The following is a 20,887-nucleotide window of genomic DNA, read 5'->3' as shown; positions in this document are numbered from 1 at the left end:
CGGGCCCCTCTCCGCCCGAAATTCTCTTCGAGTCGCAGGCGCTTCCGGGCGGCGCGAACCTCTGACGTCTCCTCTTCCCATTGGCCGGGGGCCGCGGCCACAGTTCCGTTGTCTGACTGGCTGCCCGCGCCGCCTCGGAGGTGAAGTGTACCGCGCTGATTGGCTGCGGAGTGGCGGCCGCGTGTGATGTCCCCGACGGCGATTGGCCCACGCCTGGCTGCTCGCCGGCTCTGGGGGCTCCCGGAAAGTGGCAGCTGAAGAGGGGGCGCGCTAGCTGTCTCGGCGGCCCGGCGAGAGACCCCGGCGTGAGGCGGCCTGTCTGGGCCGGAAGGGCTGGTCAGCGCACGCAGCGGCACGGGAGGCCGAGAGTGCGGGACCAGGCGACACCATGGCCCCGCAGAACCTGAGCACCTTCTGCCTGTTGCTGCTGTACCTCATCGGTGCTGTGATGGCCGGGTGAGGACGGGGCTCGGCGCGGCACGGGGCCCGAGGGGCGGCCTTTGCTGAAAAGGACGCTGGTGGCAGCGAGGAAGGGGCAGTGAGCTGGGCCGAGGGACGGAGGGGTCGTGTGGGCCAGGCTGGCCCTGCGGAGCCAGATTTCCCAGAAGAGCGGGAGTTGGTTGCAGTTGGTTTGGGCATTGGAGGGAGTTAAGTGGCTGTGAGCAGAAGTAGGACACGGAACTCTGAGGAAGGGACGGGGCTCCTGATGGAAATGAAGGTAGTGAGTGCCAAGCCGGGGTTGAGGTTATGGACATGGATTTGCTGAACTCGAAGGTGGGACCGTGGGTTACCAAGCTTGCAACCGGCGTCCGAGGGGCGGACACTAAAGTGGGTGGGCCATGATGCCAAGTCAGATGCAGGTAGGGAAGCCAAGCTCGGACTGAAGGAAATGGGCTTGAGGGAGCCACAACACCCTTTAGGGAACCTTCGTGCTTCCCACCTTGTTGGGCTTAGCGAACCTGAACTGTCATCTGAGCTCCCTGTCTCTCCACGGTTCCTTCTTGAGCTGGATGGTACCAGTGCGAAGTGCTGTTCACTAGCAGGTAATAGAAACTGGGAGCCTAGCCTTAGGCCACTCTTAGGAATCACACAAGTTTGAAGGAACTTTATCGATGTTCTGAAACTGGGCAAAACATTGTACCTCCCTTCAAGGAAAAAGAGCAGACTTTTGAGGTTCTCCCAGCATCTAAAATGCACGACCCCAGAGTTCCGATGACTCAGGAGGTGTGCCAGACTTGTGTTCAGAATTCAAGGGCATCTTCTGCTACACTAGGGAGTGAGTTCCAGGCTTGCCTCGCCTACATCACACCCTATCTCAAATAAATAAGAAACCACAAAAATTACACACCAGAAACTAGCAGGTGTCAGATTTTGACAGTCTGTAGGTTGTGTTACCACCAGTAGCTTTTAAAGTGTTTCCTGTATGCTCTTTGCCCTTTGCATATATGCCTACATTTTGTCTTCTTTTTACCTTGTGAAATATTTTAAATTTCTAAAAGTTAGCATTTCTTACATAGACTGTATTGTTTTCCCTTAGTTTGATTAAACCAAAGTATTTAGCAAAACATCAGCATAGAGTGTTGCAGTTGGGAGTTGAGGTGTGTAGCTGAGAGGAACCTTGAACTCCTTCATGCTCCTTCAGCCTCCGCTTCCCATGTACTGGGATTCCATGCATGAGGGACCATTCCTGGCAAATACTAATATTTTTAAATCCTATAGCTTTAAACTCCAGTCACTCATAAAGTAGCCTCTGGGGAATAGAATGTTGGCACTGAGCTATACCAGCCATTTTTCTGAGCTGTCATTTAACCTCTTCCCTCTTTTCTTATTCCCTGACAACTTCATACATGCACAATACCTACCCACAATCCCCCATCCACCCCCACCCACACTCCCCCTGGGCACACGTATCATGCCCCCTTCCCACCTTCACATAACTCACTGAGCCCACTTAGCTGCTGTGGCTGCCAGGATGGGGACTAATGGTATTAGAGGTGTTCTTTGCGAAGGTCTTGTTCGGGCAGCCATAACTAGAGTGAGACCATGAGTGCCATTTCCAGAAGACAGAATTTGACAGCGCTCCTCCCCTTCCCCTGCTTTTACGTTCTTTCTGCCCCACCTCCCACGGTGTTCCCTGAACCTTGGGGACTTGGGGAGAGGCAGGGAAGGTTGAAATAGATGTTCCATTTAAAACCAAGCACTTAGAAGTCACTTACCTCTTCTCCACACTTGGACCAATCTCAATGCGCTAACTACTGCCACCTGTACAAAGATGCCTCTATGCTCAGAGTGTGTGAATCTATCTATAGCCGTAGCCTAAACATTTACAAGATATAATTATATTGCAGGTATAACCTAAAAATCACATGTCTATTTAACAAAATAGCAGTAATAGGTCTCCCCCTACCCCAGGGCCTATGACCTCCCCAGCCATGGGTTTTCAAACAGCTTTACAATACCAGATAGAAATTCCCTTCTGTGGAGCAGGCCTCAGATCCAATCAGAAAGCAGTAGGTTAGCCCTCTAATCTTTGCATCACTATTGTACCAGATGTGGGTACATCTTGCCTTTTTGGCCAATGTTAGTAATTTTTCTCCTCACGCAGCCTACGTAACTTGGCGCTGTGAAAGCTGGCCAGGAGGCAGGAAATTCTCATGTCATCTCCAACTTAATTTCTCTGTATCCTGTAACCAAAGTGTGTGTGTCATCAGCAGTAGAGGCTTCCATCGACTTATGATGGACAACCAAGGACAGTAGTGACAGCTTCTTGTTTGGGGGGCACTGAGATTTTCACTTCATAATCCATGCCTTCTAAGGGAAAGGTCGTCCACTCATGCAGGGTACCTATGTTCAGAGTCCTCTATCTCTGTGTATCCATCTGTCTGTCTGTCACTAAGATTTTATTTTTAAGTACATGTACATTTATGTCCATGTGCGGGTATGGACACGTAAGTGCAGGTGCCCATGGAAGCAAGAAAAGGGTTTTGTATTCCCCAGAGCTGAAGTTAAAGGTGGGTGTCAGTCACCCATCATGGGTGCTGAAAACTGAATTCAACTCCCCTGTAAGAACTTTAAGATCATGTTTGGGGGGCACTTTATATATTTTTTGAATTAGCTAACAAAGTAGTGGCTTTCCATAGTTTTTAAAACATCCTTATTTTTGTTTAATCCACCCTTCTACATAAGCATATTCTTAAGAATATTACTTAAGTAAGCCTCACTCTCTGTATAGTTATCCTTCTCATTATTAAATAGCTGGTTCCTTTCTCATGAGATGTCAAGAATTTACAGATTAGGTAGGGACTTCCTGTGGGTGATAAGTTTTAAAAATGATATAGTTGAGCTGGGCTGGGTGGGCACGCCTTTATCCCAGCACTTGGGAGGCAGAGGCAGGCAGATCTCTGACAGTCTGTGGCCAACCTGGTCTACAGAGTGAGTTCCAGGGCAGCCAAGGCTTCAGAGAAACCTTGTCTTGAGAAACAAAACAAAATGATATAGTTGATCTGGACACGGTTCATATGCCTATAAACTCAGCATTTATGAGGTAGAGGCAGGAGGGTCAGGAGTTCAAGACTGACCTCAGATACATAGTAAGTTCAAAGTCTTGAAACTCTGTCTATCAAAACCAACCCAAACCCTGACAGAATGATTAAAATACCAAATGACTTTTCAAACAGTGTGACTCAGAGTATAAACTAATCACAGCTTCCTGAATACCTACCTGGACTGCAAGTGTGTGCCATCATGAATTCAGGGCTTCAGAAATTAGAGGCAACCATTCTACTGACTGAGCTACCCCATACAATACATTTTTTAATATTCATTTTCCCTATACATTTGAAGATTACCATCCATACTATGTTAATATCTATTCTGTAACTTTTCTAGCTTCATTATTAAAATAATGTTTTCATAATAAATTCTGATAGGTAAAATTCTGTCCAAAAAAGTAGATGGTGTGAGCATTCGTATGTGTTCAGCTCATTCGGGGATAATCTGGATATGGCCCTTCCCTGGAATGTCTTTTATAGTCCTGTTCTAGCTTTCCATTAACACTTCCTGCAGAAACCCTTTTATGGCTGATCCCAGCGCAGCCCCTGGCTGTGTGCTCTACTTTATGTCCCAGTTCATGCTATTTGCATACTTTTAACTACCAGGATATAGAGGCTCCTGCCTGTGAATGTAGAGGCTGTGTATCACAAAGACCTGATCTTAGCAAGTTAGTGTAGTTACTCTCAATGAATATATAATGTGCTTTTTCCCCAGCAAAATGCGCTGTAATTCTCACATACAGAGTAGTCCTAGTCTTCCTTCAAAATTACTATTTAAACTTTGCTTACCCTTTAACTCCTTTAGTGAGTCCATCTTTAATGTTCACAAAGTGCTACTGTCGGGACATTTATGTGATACAATCTTTGTGAGTAAAAAGATAACTCTTTTGAAATTATTTGATGTTTAGAAACAGTCAGAAGTCACTGGGGTGGGTCTGGAGAGATGACTCAGCAGTTAAGGGTACTTGCTGCTCTTGCAGAGGACCCTAGCACCCACGTGGTGGTTCACAACCACCTGTAACTCCAGATCCAGGGGATCCAGCTTTTCTCAACTCCCGGGGTACCTGCACTCATACCCACACACAAACACATGCACGTGCTCATAATTAAATCCTTAAAAAAATCATTTGAAGCCAATATAGGGAGTAAAGAGAGAATTAATTTGATTGTTTGGGTTTTAGCTGTAATTACTTGTGTAGAGCCATAAAGTGCAAAAAAAAAAAAAAGAAAAAAGTACTTCCCATTTTTAAAAATATAATACATCCTGAGGCTAGAAAGATAATGCAGTGATTGAGAGCACTTGCTGTTCTTACAGAGGACTGGGGTCCATTTCCCAGCACCCACATCAGGCAGCTCACAACTGCGAAGGTTCTGCATTCTACAAGCACATATAGACAGACAGGCACACATACATATTCATATGTTTTAATTTATTATAGAGCTAGAGAGATGACTCAGACAAACAAATTTTAAAACAAACAAAAAACGATCCATCCCTCCCTCCCCGAGGGAAGAGCTATTGAGAGTTAATGGTTGCTGGGTGAGGGGGAGTCATTTTGCTTAGGGATGCAGCTGCTGGTAGTTGCCCAGGCTCCAGTAAATTCCTCCCTGCACACACTTATGTAAGTCTCCCTGACCAAACTCAGTGGGCAAAAAAAAAAAAAAAAAAAAAAAAAAAAAAAAAAACATATGGGAATAGGAAAGGGGACGTATTGGGAAGAAGGAAGTTTCAGTGTGAGTGAGGGGTGCGAGAGGGTAAGGCAATCATGTGAGAATGACCAGAGGACATTATATGCACACATGAAATTGTCAGAGAATAAAGCAGTAAATTTAAAATGTCATGCAGAACTCTCTGATGAGGTCTCATCTATCCATTCTCTCAGGCGAGATTTCTACAAGATCTTGGGGGTGCCTCGAAGCGCCTCCATAAAGGACATCAAAAAGGCCTACAGGAAACTGGCCCTGCAGCTTCATCCTGACCGGAACCCTGATGATCCCCAAGCCCAGGAGAAATTCCAGGATCTGGGTGCTGCTTATGAGGTGAGTCGTGAAAACCAAAGAGGAACAAAACCTGTAGGTAGGGGAACACCAGAATACAGAGAGTCCTGTGTGAAAACAGATGGTACAGTCATTATCTATAGATCCCATTTCCTGCCTTTTTAAGGGCTTGTTTTATTTATGTGTATATGTGCTAGGTGTGTGTGAGTACCCACAGAGGCTAGAAGAGGGATCAGATCTCCTGGACCTGGAGTCACAGGTGATTGTGAGCTGCCTAACGTGGGTGCCAGGAACCAAACTCAGGTCCTCTGCAAGAGCAGCAGGGGTTCTTAATGGCTGGACCATCTTGCCAGCCCCTCTGACAGAAAGTCCTAACCTGGGCCCATGTGTACATCTGAGAGCTGGTGGCCCCTAAAATGACACATACCATTTTGTTTCTTGTGAGATGATAGACTTCACATTTCCAACTGTTCCTTGCAATAGAGTTATGATTTGCTAGGAACCCAGCACTCAAAAATACTTCCATCAAAAGCCAGGTTTACACTTCTTTATTGTTGTTGTTCAGTGCTTTCCAGTGCTCTCTCTCTCTCTCTCTCTCTCTCTCTCTCTCTCTCTCTGTGTGTGTGTGTGTGTGTGTGTGTGTGAGAGAGAGAGAGAGAGACAGAGACAGAGACAGACAGACAAGGTGTCACTATGTAGCTCTGGCTATCCTGGAACTAACTGTGTAGACCAGGCTGGCCTCACGATGCCTGGCTTGATGTTCTGCTCTTGATAATGAATCTGCAGTGCTCTTTATTCATAACTGAGCGGGCTATACATATCTCACTTATAAAATTGAGGTTTATTTGACCCTAACTACCTTTGTGGTATTTTTCTTTTTTCTTTGTGTCATTCAAACCTTTTTGCCTTTCTCCCAGGTAAATTATTGTGCACAGATCAGAACATTCACACAGTTCAAAGACTCTTTTTTTTTTTTTTTTAATACTTCTCTTTTGGCTAACAAATTTATTTATTTATTTATTTATTTTGGTTTTTCGAGACAGGGAGGGTTTCTCTGTGGTTTTGGAGCCTGTCCTGGAACTAGCTCTTGTAGACCAGGCTGGTCTCTAACTCACAGAGATCTGCCTCCCGAGTGCTGGGATTAAAGGCGTGCGCCACCACTGCCCGGCCCAGTTCAAAGACTCTTTAGCAAATAAAAGGGTTCTTTTTTTTTCTTTTGCTCTGCTGAGGTAAGATTGATTATTGTATTTTAGCTAGTTGAAAGTCTGTATAGCAGTTGGCTAGTCAACTGCTCCCCTTCACCCCACCTCTAAAGTAGACTGAGGATAGTGGAAAGCACCCGTGACTCTAGCTACCTGTAAACTGAGCTAAATGCATCGTTTGAGCTCTGGGATTAAACTCGGATGAGCAACATAGTGAGGAGTTTACACACATCCAAAGGAAGATTGAAAGCTCTTTAATTTTCAAATGTATGTATGTGTGTTTATGCTTCGGGTTTCTAAAATAAAAGAACTTTTCTATATTTTATTTTCAACAGTTATTTTATTTATACATGTATGCATGTGTATGAATACAGGACATACTCACAGAAGTGGGAGGCGTCAGATGCCCTGGAGCTGTGGTTACAGGTGGTTGTGAGCCACCCAGCATGGCTGCTAGGAATCAAACTTGGGTCCTCTGCAAGAGCAGTGTGTGCTCTTAACTACTAAGTCTTCTGTCTATCAGCACTCCCCTCTTTTTTATTTTTTAAATTAATAAGCTTTTAAAGAGAAAATTATGTGGGTGAATGTACCCGCTTGTCTGTAGGTATGCTTTGTGCATGCCTGTTGTCCATGGAAATCAGAAGAGGGCATTGAATCCCCTGGAACTGGCGTCATGGGTGGGTGTGAGCCACCATGTGGGTGCTGGGAACTAAATCTAGGTCCTCTATAAGAGCTATTAACTGCTGAGCCGTCTTTTTAGCCCTCTTAAAATTGACATACAAAGTAATGGATTTCATACATATATATTTTTATACTTAGTTTTTAATCAATCCCCTATATACATTTTTTTTCTTCTTGAATGTTGAAAGCAAATTTTTACATGCTTTGAAACAAATTTTTTCTTACATTCTTTGGATCACACAAACATTAAGCAGGCAGTGAAATTTACTCTAAAAACAGAGTAATGTTCATTAATATTTTCTCAACAATGTATTTCTCAACAAATATTTCTTGAACTGAAGATGTCACAGTTACATGCTTGCACGCGTGCACGCGCGCACACACACACACTTTAAGGCAGACAGCATTCTTTTACAAATGGATTTGTATGCATACCAAAGTATGAAAAAAAGAAATACGAAAATGTAGCTATGGATTTTACTTCAGGGTCCATGAGCCTTTTTCCTTGGCACGCCCGTCTTCTAATGTGTGGTGTGTGTTACAGGGGTGGGTAGTGTTTTTAAGACTACTGATTTAGTGCACCTATCAGTCATGATAATCCGCCATAGTTAGATTCTAGCTTACAGTTTAGTGAGAGAATTATTACCCTTGGAATTGAATTGCCTAGAAAATTCACCTGCATAGTAATTTCCTCTCTTTCTTGGTGCCTTCTCAATCTTCACTGTCACATTTCTTAAATACCATTCTTAAAGTACTAAGTCAGCTTCAATAACTTGAAGCTAAAAGCATGAACTGGGCAGTGTGGAATAGATAGGGCATCAAGAGTTCAGTCTGAGTTCTCAGTAGTCCTCATTGTCCACTAGTCCACTATGTTCAGCGAGTCCGGTTTTATCCCAGGCTTTTTCAGATCTAGGCCAGCTGGCCTTGGTGAGTTCCCGATAGAACATCACCTTACTAGACCTGGATGGAGGTGGGTGGTCCTTGGACTTCCCACAGGGCAGGGAAACTTGATTGCTCTTTGCACTAACGAGGGAGGGGGACTTGGTTGGGGGAGGGGGAAGGAAATGGGAGGCGGTGGTGGGGAAGAGTCAGAAATCTTTAATAAATAAAAATTTAAATTTAAAGAGTTCAGTCTGTTAAAACAGCCTGTCAGTCGTGGTGCTTCATGTCTAGGATTCTACTCAGGAGGCTAAGGCAGGTTGAGCATGAGTTTGAGGCCACCCAGGGCTACATTTGGAAGTCTAGGCCAGCCCGAGCCATGTAGGAAGACCTTATCTCAAAACTCTAACACAAACACAAGGTAACAACTTTAAATATGCCTTAATACCATATGATGAAAATCACACTCTCTGGAAGGATTGAGAAACTCAGGGTCAGAATGGAAACCAGCTGTAGACATGAGTGTATCTTAACTAACTGACGGAGTATGACACTTTCCCCACTCTGTGTATCCCAGGTTCTGTCAGACAGTGAGAAACGGAAACAGTATGATACTTATGGGGAAGAAGGCTTGAAAGACGGTCATCAGAGCTCCCATGGGGACATCTTCTCACAGTAAGTTGTTTGCCCATTTGCAGAGTATTACATCCTGAGACATCCATTTAGGCTCTAAATGAATTATTCTCAGAAGCAGAGGGCAGAGTTGCCTCTGTTTCATCCTCTGGACAACAAAGGGGTGGCTGTGATAGTCCCCATCAGAGAAGTCATAGGTCTCTTGACCTCCTATCTCACTTGGCTTGCTGGAAACTGAGGATGCTGGAATGCTAACACACACTTCTCACTCTGAACCCTCCTTGTTGACACTTGACTCCATACATCATGACATTTTATACCAGGAGATCTAAGCCAGAGTTTACTCTGTGATTATAAACAGAAAGATGCAACAGAAAGATGCTTGAATCTGTGCTTGTGTGGTGTGAACCTTCATTTCTCCAGATCCCCAAAGGCTTCTGTGGACCTGCGCCTCAAGTAAAATTAGTTCCATATGGTTATCTGTTGAGCCTGTCAGGGAAGTGCCTCTTCCCCCACCACTGAAGCGATGTTGGAGACGTCAGAAGGAGAAACTCCCCTCTTCTGCGCGGCCCTTTCTCTTCAGCTGAAGGGTTCAGAGTGCAGGGATCTGACAACTCCAGCTGGGAGTCCTTTCATTACCTCAAACACTGATTCCGACATTGTATAGGCCAGTGTAGTGATAGGAGCGGCCAGGCTGCGTCCCCGACACCCGGCCGCCCGCATGGCTGGATTATGCCTGAAATAATTACACGGAAACTGTATTCTTTTAAACACTGCCTGGCCCGTTATCTATAGCTTACTGGCTAGCGCTTACATATTAATCTAACCCATTTCTAATAATCTGTGTAGCCCACGAGGTGGCTTACCAGAGAAGATCTTAACCTGTGTCTGTCTGGAGTGGGAGAATCATGGTGACTCCTGACTCAGCTTCTTTCTCCCAGCATTCTGTTCTGTTTACTCTGCCTACCTAAGGCCTAGGCAATTTCTTTATTAATAAGAAATCATTCCCACATCATTTCCCCTTTTTCTGTTTAAACAAAAAAGAAAGGCTTTAACTTTAATATAGCAAAATTACATATACCAAAACAGTTATCAAGTAAAAATTACAATAATCTTTATCATAACTAAGGAAAACTATAACTATAACTAACCATTTTTTAACTCCATCAAAGATTTCAGAAGGATATAATATTACCTAAATAAACAAGAAATAAGAAAACTCTAGAAATGACAGAGACATCTCATTGCCTGGACAGTCACCCAAAGTTCTTTTGTACCGTTGGGGCATCCATCTTTAGCCTTCAGGCCCATAGTATCCAGCAGACATTTTCATCAAGCAGGAAATTCCAAAGACAGTTTAGTCATTATCTGCTGTGTCCTGCAGAATGTCTCACAGACTCTTTTATGAGTCAGAAACCCTGAAAGACCATCTCACCTTTAGGCAAGTTTAGCAGTCCTCTTTCTGCGGGTTCTCTGCATCCAGTTTATGCAACAGTCCTGGCAAGAGCAGTTTCTTGCCCAAATGACTATCCAACTCCATAAGGATCCTCTTCGATGCCCATCTTCCTCTCGAAGTAGCTGGTGCTGCCAGGAGCAGACGTGTCTCATTGTCATGAAAAACCCTAAGTTATTAAAATATTTTAAATGCCATATTCTGCAGTTTTTGAAAGATATGAAGAATGCCTATCTAAAATATATCTATGTACATCTAGAAAATCTAACTAACATGACTACAAGCTTTACTATTATTGATGATTATCCATTAACCTATATTTTCTAATTATACATTACATTTTAAAAATGAACTACATAATCACAATACCTTAATATCAGAAATACATATAACAAAATTGGCCTTAAAATCCATACCAATGTAAATTATTTATATCTATATCATATCCCCCTTTAAATGTAAAAGAACAGTTATAAACAATATTTGGGAATATGGGCGCAGTTATTTCCAAACTGCTTCCTGCTGAATGGGGGCGTCATTAATTAGGTCGTTCATGGTATAACCTGTGTGCTAGTTTCATCTCAGTTGGCAGTTGAATGAAGCAATTTTTTGAGGTTGTTCACAGCAACCTTTCAGGAGGACGTGGTCTTCATACCAAATCGGAATAGATGCAATCCATAGGGTCACATCCTCTGTGAAAACAAAAGAAGACCCTTTCCAAAGCATCATATCCTTAGACACAAATTCTGAAATCATACCCTCATGATATCCGTTCTGGTTCCACTTGGCAGCCCATATAATGAAATGTCTCTCTGTACTTAGCTCCTTCATAGTCAAAAATTTTAAAGAAAACATAATGTACATAATCCAGACTCTCTGTGAATTTTTCATTTTTACGTGGCTTATTTTTACTCTATCATTTTATTTTATTTTGTCTCTTTAGAGACTTTATCTTTTTTTTAAGACATTAACTTTATTTTTTATATTCTTTTTCTTCTCTTTTTCAAGCCTACGTACATTCATCCAACAATGTGATTCATAAAGGTCTTTTATGTCTGAATCTGTTTTATTGTGAATCTGTAATTTTTTTACTATCCAGGAGCATTTCTTAAAATGTTAAGCAGTTTTTAAAAACTTAAGTTGCATCATGTACAGGTAATACGGTACCTCCTGTGTCCTGCCCAGTCTATACCTTAACTGCGCTGTTATTATGGCAATTACAGTAGTTCCTGCCTGAGGTCAGCATAGTTTAGCATGGAGCAGCCTCTCCTGTCTCAGATCCATTTGGTGCCCCTGAGCTGTGCACAGTTTCAGGCACACAGCAAGTCCACATTGGCGCCGCAGTCAGCAGTTTAATTCTGAGACTGAGCGTGCAGCACAGAAACTCTTTTCATCCAAGTTACAGCCAAATCTGACAAGCAGAGCACTGCGCAGTCTGAAAACATCTCTCTATATGGCGGCAGGAATCCGCCATGCTCTTCCGCCTGCCTAAGCCTAATTCTGCCTTCTGCCCAGGTGCAGGCGGGGAGCGCTGGCCAACGCTGAGCCATCAGCATGGTCTTTGAGCACTCTCCTTCTGATCCCAAGCGGGAACAGAAACATCCAGTCCCATAAAAGCCATTGAAATGCTTTTAAAACCAGAGTTCATGCTGGCAGCACAGCCCCAGGAAGCCGCACTTTAAAATGACACGGTGTTTTTTTTTTCTGCTGCTGTTGCTGAAACAGGAAATCTCTCTACAGCATACCATCAACAAACAGCAAAATTCTGTGTTAAACTCTCTCTCCCTTATCACTCTGTAGTGATAGGAGCGACGAGGCTATGTCCCCGATACCCTGCCACCCGCATGGCTAGCTTATGCCCGAAATAATTACATGGAAACTGTATTCTTTTAAACACTGCCTGGCCTGTTATCTGTAGCCTCTTACTGGTTAGCTTTTACATATTAATCTAACCCATTTCTAATAATCTGTGTAGCCCACGAGGTGGTTTACCAGAGAAGATCTTAACCTGCGTCTGTCTGGAATGGGAGAATCATGGCGACTCCTGACTCAGCTTCTTTCTCCCAGCATTCTGTTCTATTTACTCCGCCTACCTAAGGGTTGGCCTATCAAATGGGCCTAGGCAGTTTCTTTATTAATAAGAAATCACTCCCACATCAGGCCAGGACTTCCTTTCACTATGGATTACAGTGTCCCGAGGCTTTGCTTCCAACTTGAAACAAGTGCCCAAGGCTTTTGTACGGAGTGGTAGCTTCTTTGTCCAAGTCAATCTCTCAAGAATACATGTAGTGAACACACACAATATGTTCAGATGTCTTAGGATCACATTAAAGAATTCCTTAAATTAGGCCTGGTGATGGTGCACACCTTTAATCCCAGGTAGAAGCAGGTGGATCTCTGAGTTTGAAGCCAGCCTGGTCTACAAAGCAAGTTCCAGGATGTCCAGGACTACACAGAGAACCACCCCCCCCCCCAAAAAAAAATAAAAATAAAAAATGAAAACAAACAAAACAAAAAAAAAAACTTTAAAAAATGAAAAAGTTTAAATTGCATAGGATTATCTATATTAGATCCTTTTTTATTAGGTCTGTCATGTCTGGATTTCCTCAGTATTGAAATAGATTATTTCATTGATTGAGCCAACATTGAATCCATTGATATGCTGTGTGTTCCTGTATTGCTGTTGTGTATGAATCATATTGTGTTTTTATAGTGGGAGGCAACCTGATACTATGTAAATTAAAATTTGACTCCAGTATATTAAAAAATGTCTGTTTATATAGTGTGCTGGTAGGAAGCAGTATTTTATCAGTGTGAAGAAAATAACTAATTGTGAGACATAGGATTTGAGTTCTTTTCCTGATGAATTTGCCGTCTATCTACAGCTTCTTTGGAGATTTTGGCTTCATGTTTGGAGGAACCCCTCGTCAGCAGGACAGAAACATCCCAAGAGGAAGTGACATCATCGTCGATCTCGAAGTTACTTTAGAAGAAGTGTACGCAGGAAACTTTGTGGAAGTAAGTTCACAATACACCTGCTCACACTGATGAGCAAAACTTGCTCTCTTGACCAAAAATCTGAGATTTTAATGTCCTTTTTGTCTTTTAGAGGACAAGAGGGAGTGACTGACACACAATTAAATTAATCCTAATCCTAATTCCTAACACTCACAGACTGAACTCATTACCTAGCCCAAGAACTCAGTGAAACAGCACCTTGCCTTTCATGCTGTGTGCTGCTCCGCATCTCATCCCCTACGTCACCGCAGAGATAACTGTACCGTTGCTCTTCTGGTTTATTACACATACACGAACCTAAGTGTATTTTTGTTGTCTTTGAGTCTGTAAAGATGGCATATCATCATTTTTGAGACAGACTTGTTCCTATAAGTCATGCTTGCAGCTATCAGTCTGCTGAATAAAATCCCATGGTGACCGTCAGTAGGGTTGTTTGGTTTTGTTTGGTCTTTAGCTCTGAAAGAGTCCTATATGTGAACTTTCCTGTATGTATTCTAGTTATACGTAAGCAAGGATGTCTCTGACATGGATAAGTGTAAGAGTGGAATAGCTGGATCGTGTTAGCACACGTTCATGCTTCGTGAGAAAATGCCATAGGATGTTTGACATTGTCTGTGTCAACACTCAGCATGCCATGGCAATTTATGAGGCTCAGTAGATTTGCTCCCCTGCCTCCCAGTACTAGAGCTGTGGGAATTGAACCTAAGGCTTCACACATGTTGGCAGGCACTCTACCCGAATGGGATGCTACCTCATTGTGGTCTTGGTTTGTGCTTCCTAATTACCAGCTAGGATAAGTCTCTTTTATTGGCCCTGTTTGTTTCCTCTTGTGAAGTGCTCCTTTGCGTGTGCCCTGTTTGTCTTTCTCTTGTTGACTTAAGACCACTTCATTCTTGCTACTGTTTTTGTTAGCCGTAAGACAGATATATCTACCTATTTATAATATAACTTGTCTTTACACGATATTTAAGATTTATTTTACTTAATACAAGTATTCATTTTAATGTGAAAAATTCTGGTCTTTGTTAATTTTTGATTTCTAAAATTTTGATTTCTAAAAGAAAAGTGAGTCTTTTCTTTTAGAAATCTGCTATAAAGTGAGAAAGTTGTCCTATGTTCTCTAGTAAAAGTTTGCATTCTTTAACCTGAGATTGTTTTCCTTGAAGTTTGGAGTGGACTTTGCAGCTAGACTGCATACTTTCAAACCCTGCCATTTACTTATTTACTTAAGCATATGGCTGCGGTTCCTCACTGTGCATGAGAAGAATGAGAGCTGCCTGTAGAGCTGTGGTTAGATGAGTGTGTGTATGCCTAGAGGTGTCTGAGCTCTTCTGGGGGGGGAGGGGCGTGAGTCTTCTCCAAACGTTTGTGTTGCTTTGCTGCATGAACACAATGCCATGCAGTCACACAAATACAAGAATGCGGAGCTTTTGTAAAGTTTTTTATTTTTAATTTTGTGTATGTCTGTGTGGGGTGATGTACACATAAGTATAGGTGTTCAAGGCATCAGATAGAGATGCGGAAATCAAATTCAATCCTCTACAAAAGCAATATGTGCTTTTAGCCACTGAACCATCTCTCTAGTCCCAAAATATGTTCTTGGTTTTTTTTTTTTTTTTTTTTTTGTGGGGGGGTGGGCAAAGTATTACACAGTCCAGGCTGGCCACAAGGCCACAAGCTCGCTAGGTAATTGAGGAAATGATATATCTTTTCATGTCTTGTTTTTGTTTGTACTGAGAGGGATTGCTGTTTGAAAACAGTCATCTACACAGAGATGATTGTTGTCTCTTCGTATATGTTGGTGTCGGGAGTGGTGACAGCACTGGGGATCCGTCTTGGACTTGGTTGCCTAAAACAGAAAGGTGGTTTGGAGAGATGAATTGTAGAGCGGGTGGTAGCCACATAGCAGATCTTGAATGCTGTGATTGTTCTTTGGGGGGTTGTGTTTTACAAAACTCAGATTTCTTAATATCGCAGTAATTCTATGAGTTCTTTAATTCAGTAGCCCTAGGTGTGTCGTGGAAATGCTGGCGCTTCACCTTGTTTTGGAGTCTCTTCTCATCCCCGTCTCTACTCCTACAGCTTTGGGTTGAGCTTAGAGTCGTTTAAGTGTGTGTTTGCGTTGTTCTTGTGTGGAGTTTGATTTGTAGCCCGTGTCAGTCTCTGTGAGGGGTGGCTTGTAGAAAAGGCAAGTGTGCAGAGCATTGCTCCACTGAGGCAACTAAAGGCCATTTTCTGCATCCTTAGGTAGTTAGAAACAAGCCTGTAGCCAGGCAGGCTCCTGGCAAACGGAAATGCAACTGTCGGCAGGAGATGCGAACCACACAGCTGGGGCCGGGGCGCTTCCAGATGACCCAGGAGGTGGTTTGTGATGAGTGCCCTAATGTCAAGTAAGTGAGAGGCCCTCTGTGGGCCTCTTGACTCGTGAATGTTCTGATTGTCTGTACCTGGCTGTCCCCTCCCCCACCATGTTCCACAAGGAGAGCAGTGCAGTCTCTAAGCTATGAGGCAGTACCTTTCAGTTCTGAGTGACATGTAGCAGAGTTTGTTTCTCCCCCACTCTGACTGAGAGCAGACCCTGATGTTCCTGTGATGCAGAGTCTCTCTGCCCTGAGTGTTGGCATCTGGAAGCCCTAAACAGGCCCAGATAGCTTTGGCAAACAACATAGTGTGACTGTCCAGGAAAAGGCTCCCAGACAGTGGTGAATCTGATTATATCCGGGGACTTGTTACTATTTCCTTCTCCCTTTTTAATTCCCTTTGTCTCAGACTAGTGAATGAAGAGCGAACACTAGAAGTAGAAATAGAACCTGGCGTGAGAGATGGCATGGAGTACCCCTTTATTGGAGAAGGTGAGATAACCAGTGTTTATTATCTTAACTCACTTCTGCCTTGTCCCATACCTTAATGGCTACCCAGTATGAGGGAGGAGTGGAGCCATTGCCTGAGGTAGTGGATTTAGAAGTTACTCGAAGTGCCACATAAATACGTGTTTGGCTTGTGTAACTTTTGGTCTTCTTTGAACTGTTCCGACCAGGTGAGCCTCATGTGGATGGAGAACCCGGAGACTTACGATTCCGAATCAAAGTTGTCAAGTAGGTATCAGCTGGGAGAGGTGTCTCTCGGCCCTGCTTCTCGCTTGAGTGATTATGGAGTTGATGCTTTTACACTTTTTCTTCTGTTTTAGGCCTATTATACCATCAGTAATGGTGAGGTCCTGACCTTGAGCCCCAGTTATTTTATTAGGACTTAAAAAGTCAAAAGATGCTGGAAGGAAAGACTCAGTAAGAATTGAAAAGAGCTGGGCATTGGGAGAGTACTTGCCTAGCATGCACAGAACCCTGGATTTGGGCCCTGGCACTTTATAAACCAGGCTCGGTGGTACATTTAATGCCAGTGTTCAGATGATAGAAACAAGCAGATCAGCAGGTCAAAGTCATCCAGCCTGGGGTACATGAGTATTGTCTTAAACAAACAACAACAAAGCAAGAAATAAAAAGAGCTGAAAATGAGAGGCAGTCTGCAATAGGAACCAAGGAGCTCTGTGATAGTTTTCCATAAAAAAGGCCTTCCAGTCATTTAATATCCAGCTTTTATAGTGGAGTGCCGCTTAAACACTCCCGGGATTTTTGCCCAGGATTTGGGCTTTCTTATTTATTATTCTCATGTATTATAGTTGGAAACCAGCAATAGGTCTGGGTTTAAGGCTTGACTAAAATATTGTTCCCACTGGGTTATGCAGAAATGGTCCCCCTTCCCAAGTTACCCTCTCTGCACTCTGTGCCGGGTAATCTTTCCTGTGACTTCTTGCATACCTTGTTCCCTCACAACTTCCCTGAGAAACTAGAACCTAACATCTTTGGCAAGGTACGGGTGATGCACTTGAGAAATAAGATGTCAGTCTGTCACCCAGGCTGGCTTTGAACTCAGTGATCTCTCTGTCCCCTTACTCACCTTATCTGCTGGACTGCATGGGAAATTCAGCCAAGCATTGTCTTTCTTTTCTGTAACCTAATGGTTGGCGGTTTCCTTACCTTTGTGTCCTTCTGCTGATGGTGCACGCCTTAGAAATTGAGCTCAGCGTGACTTACGTGACTCTAAGCTCAGTTAAGGCTGTACGCAAGGCATGCCTAAGGCTCACTGTTAGGAGGAAACAGCTCGTCTTTTCCCAAGACTCTTCTAGCACTTTAAAACTCGAGTGGTTTCTGCCTTTTTCTATTTCAGGCACCGTATATTTGAGAGGAGAGGCGATGATTTGTACACAAATGTGACAGTCTCACTAGTTGAGGCTCTGGTGGGCTTCGAGATGGACATAACTCACTTGGATGGTCACAAGGTAAGCAGCCAGGCTTCTAGTTTTGTGGTCATGTGGTGGGTTTAGGTCATCTGGAACCAGGCTCCTTTCTGGTCCTCTGCCGCTGTCTCTCCTCTTTCTGAACATCCAGAAGCAGCGTCTCTCTGTGCCTGCCAGCCTAGGATTCTCCTTGCCCTCTGTCCTCCCTTCTCTGTTGAGCTGTGGCATCCGCTTTGTCAGCAGTGCACGGGAGAAGTTGTGGGCTGGACTTAGGGTGAGCCAATCCTACTCCACTTGGTTCACTTTTCCTTTCCAGGTACATATTTCCCGGGACAAGATTACCAGGCCAGGAGCCAAGTTATGGAAGAAAGGGGAGGGGCTCCCTAACTTTGACAACAATAACATCAAGGGCTCTTTGATAATCACTTTTGATGTAGATTTTCCAAAAGAACAGCTGACAGAGGAAGCAAAAGAAGGTACTGTGTGTGTGTGTGTGTGCTTGTTCACACATATTTGTACACATGAGTGGGGGTTGAACATATGAAAACAATAGCAAACCCTTTGGAGGCATGAGACACGGCTGTAGGCCTTTCTGTGTACAGTGCTGTCTGTGCACTTCAGTGAAAAAGCTAGGCCAAACCAAAAGGGAGGGGAGATTTAGGAGAATTGGGGTGGCTGGGGGCGAACTTCTCTGTGCTAATTGAAAACAGTAGCTTGTGTAAGTGTTTAAAATAGTAAGAGAACAACAGGTAAAGGTGAAACTGGCCGAAAGAGCAAAGGAGAAGGAACAGAAGATCAGCTGAAGTGACTCCGCTTCCTTGTTTTGCCTGTTCTTCTTTCCTGGAGCTTCATAGGATTTGGGGGTGGGCCTTGAGAGAAAGAAACAAGTGTGTATGTTTTGACGTCCACATGTGATCAGGTGTGTATATTGGAGATGTGTACATGTGAAGTTGAAAACAGGGGTTGTCATCCAGCCATTGGGCCTCTCCATGACACCTGCTGCAAACCCTGGGCAAGTCACATCTTTGTTAATGTGGTCGCTCGTTCTTTCTGCAGGCATCAAGCAGCTGCTCAAACAAGGATCAGTGCAGAAGGTATACAATGGACTGCAAGGCTATTAGGAGTGAAAGAAATTGGACTCTGGTTGAAATAGGTGGATCGGCGATATTTATTATCTGCAGGGGTTTTTTGTGTGTGTTTCATTATTTTCAATATGCAAGTTTGGCTTAATCTTTTTTTCCCTGATGATCGTCATGAATAAGAGGTTCAAGAATCTGTCTATTGTGTTCAGACAAGAATGACCAGCAGAAGGTTAACTAATACCTCTCCCTCTGGGGATATCATGTCTGGTGCTGCCGCTTGAGGTTCAAGGAGTAATGTCTCAGAGGACGCCAGAGCAGAGGAAACCAGATGAGGGGTTAGAGATAATTGTTAGCCATTTCAAGATGCCAACTGGAGAAGACTGTTTTTAAATACATCTTGTTGTTATTTTTTTCCTTGACTCCTGTTTCTTTTTCCTGTGAGTGGATGGGTTTTCTTCCCATCAAGCAAGATGGACACACACAGCATGCAAAAGAATGATGAAGGTCCAGCCCTCAGACCCCACTAAACACATATGGTGTCTCACAGCAACGAGCTTGAAGAAACCTAATAGATCAGAGACTGAGCTACATGAATTAAAATTACACAAAGACCTCATTGTCTCTGAGAGAACACATTTTCTCGTTTTCTTTGATAATAATAAAATCTGATGTGAATATTTTACTGTTTAGAAAGTACTTTCTGTGTATCTGTCCCAGTTGGCCTTATAATCAGAAACCTGTTTAGGAATGAAGATGGCCAGCTCTAGGAAATAAATATTAGAAGGACGGCAGGTGGTTTTTCTCCCCGTAGCACCAGATTCAGATGCTATCTTACTGGAGCATACTTGACTTTTGAGTCTCCTTTGTTTCTCCAGTCCTTAGGACTTCTTGCCCCAGCCAGTCAGTGTTTCAGTACAGTTGGGCCGTCGCTGTTGCAATCTGTGGAAGCTGCTTTTGAACCACGGTGTAGTTCCGTCTCCCTGCCCTCAGCTGTGCAGCAGCCAGTGCTGTTTGAGACTCTCAGATACCCAGCAAACCGCAGAGACAGACATGCATTCATCGGACTTTCTGTACATCATATACATGTACTCCGGTTCAGTATGCTTTTTCCACTTTTGTAAACACATGTTCAGGTCAGCCGACTTTCACAGTTTATACACATACACACGTTCGGTGGGGTATTTTTACAGTTTCTGTCGAAGGCTGCCTATGGTAACCCAGGAGTACCCTGGTCATTATTTATAGTTGCTAATGCACTTTTCCAGACCCAGTCCACCCAGAGCCGAGGCTGCTGGTTTCAGCTTGAAGATCCCACACAATGTATGCTCTCACTGTGAAGAAATGTCACTAGGGTCTTTGTCACTTTTTATTCATTGCCTAGACTTGTGATTTAGGGAGTTCCTTCCATCATTGGGCTCTGAGCTTTAGCTCACTCTGAGTGCATTGGGAAGGTTGTGTCAAAGATCCATAGACCTTACGTTAAACTGCAGAGGCATGTCATGGTGGGAACGGCGGAAAAGATCATAAGCCAGGCTCCAAAGCTCATGAGTTTTGCACAAACAAGTGCCCTCCAAAGGCATTGTGGTCTCTGAGACAGCAAAGCCCCACCACGTGCTGAAGAGGCACATCTCAAGATTGTGCAGGGCTTCTAGGCCTAGGAGACTAGTACTGAAGGGACTCCAGCCCGACCAAGCATGGCTCTGGCAGGTCGTGCCCTTCTCCCCCATTCCCATTGCCTTGTTAAAACTGTTAGATTATATTTCCAAAGCCAGCCCCCAAGGTCTAGCTCCTTATTGGGCCACTTCCTCCTCCTGAGGCTGACCACCAAGGCCCAACTATCAAAGTATTGAAGTATTGAAGTCCAGCAATCAAAAGCCCCCCTTGGCTCACCTAATTAACGTGTCCAATTAAAATTAAAACACTTTGTCCTAACACAGATTTCTCCTTTCCCTTTATAAACCGTCCATTTTCCTGTGAGCCATGTCTGTCTCCTCTCCAGAGGCAGTCCTTTGTTCTCCCCTCCTTCCCCCGCATAGGGTAAATATCCATCCCTCTCCCCTAGTTCCTTCCCCTTCTTCCCTGTCCTCCTGTCTGTC

The 20,887-nt window shown here is 43.7% G+C and overlaps 1 protein-coding gene across 1 annotated transcript; it reads left to right on the top strand.

Annotated features, from left to right (window-relative positions):
- The first annotated feature begins 192 nt into the window (after nucleotides 1-192).
- Nucleotides 193-19,471, top strand: Dnajb11 (DnaJ heat shock protein family (Hsp40) member B11). Its single transcript, XM_050146513.1, has 10 exons — nucleotides 193-456; nucleotides 5,435-5,591; nucleotides 8,889-8,986; nucleotides 13,283-13,415; nucleotides 15,663-15,805; nucleotides 16,185-16,267; nucleotides 16,453-16,510; nucleotides 17,640-17,751; nucleotides 18,026-18,185; nucleotides 18,766-19,471. Exons 1-10 carry the CDS (start codon nucleotides 389-391, stop codon nucleotides 18,828-18,830), a joined length of 1,077 nt encoding a protein of 358 aa, XP_050002470.1. The 5' UTR covers nucleotides 193-388; the 3' UTR covers nucleotides 18,831-19,471.
- The last annotated feature ends 1,416 nt before the right edge of the window (nucleotides 19,472-20,887 follow it).

Source organism: Alexandromys fortis, unplaced genomic scaffold (assembly GCF_014885135.2).
Source record: "Alexandromys fortis isolate MF-2015 unplaced genomic scaffold, M_Fortis_MF-2015_v1.1 scaffold_56, whole genome shotgun sequence".
Lineage (NCBI taxonomy): Eukaryota > Metazoa > Chordata > Mammalia > Rodentia > Cricetidae > Alexandromys > Alexandromys fortis.
Note: the sequence above shows the minus strand (reverse complement) of the source record. Positions and strands in the feature narration are given on the sequence as shown.

Bases quoted from the DNA above. Each gene is read 5' to 3' on its own strand.
- Dnajb11 (XM_050146513.1), top strand. From the start codon at position 389: ATGGCCCCGCAGAACCTGAGCACCTTCTGCCTGTTGCTGCTGTACCTC. The intron at 457-5,434 runs GTGAGGACGGGG...CCATTCTCTCAG, and splicing joins ATCGGTGCTGTGATGGCCGG to GCGAGATTTCTACAAGATCT. The intron at 15,806-16,184 runs GTAAGTGAGAGG...CCTTTGTCTCAG, and splicing joins GATGAGTGCCCTAATGTCAA to ACTAGTGAATGAAGAGCGAA.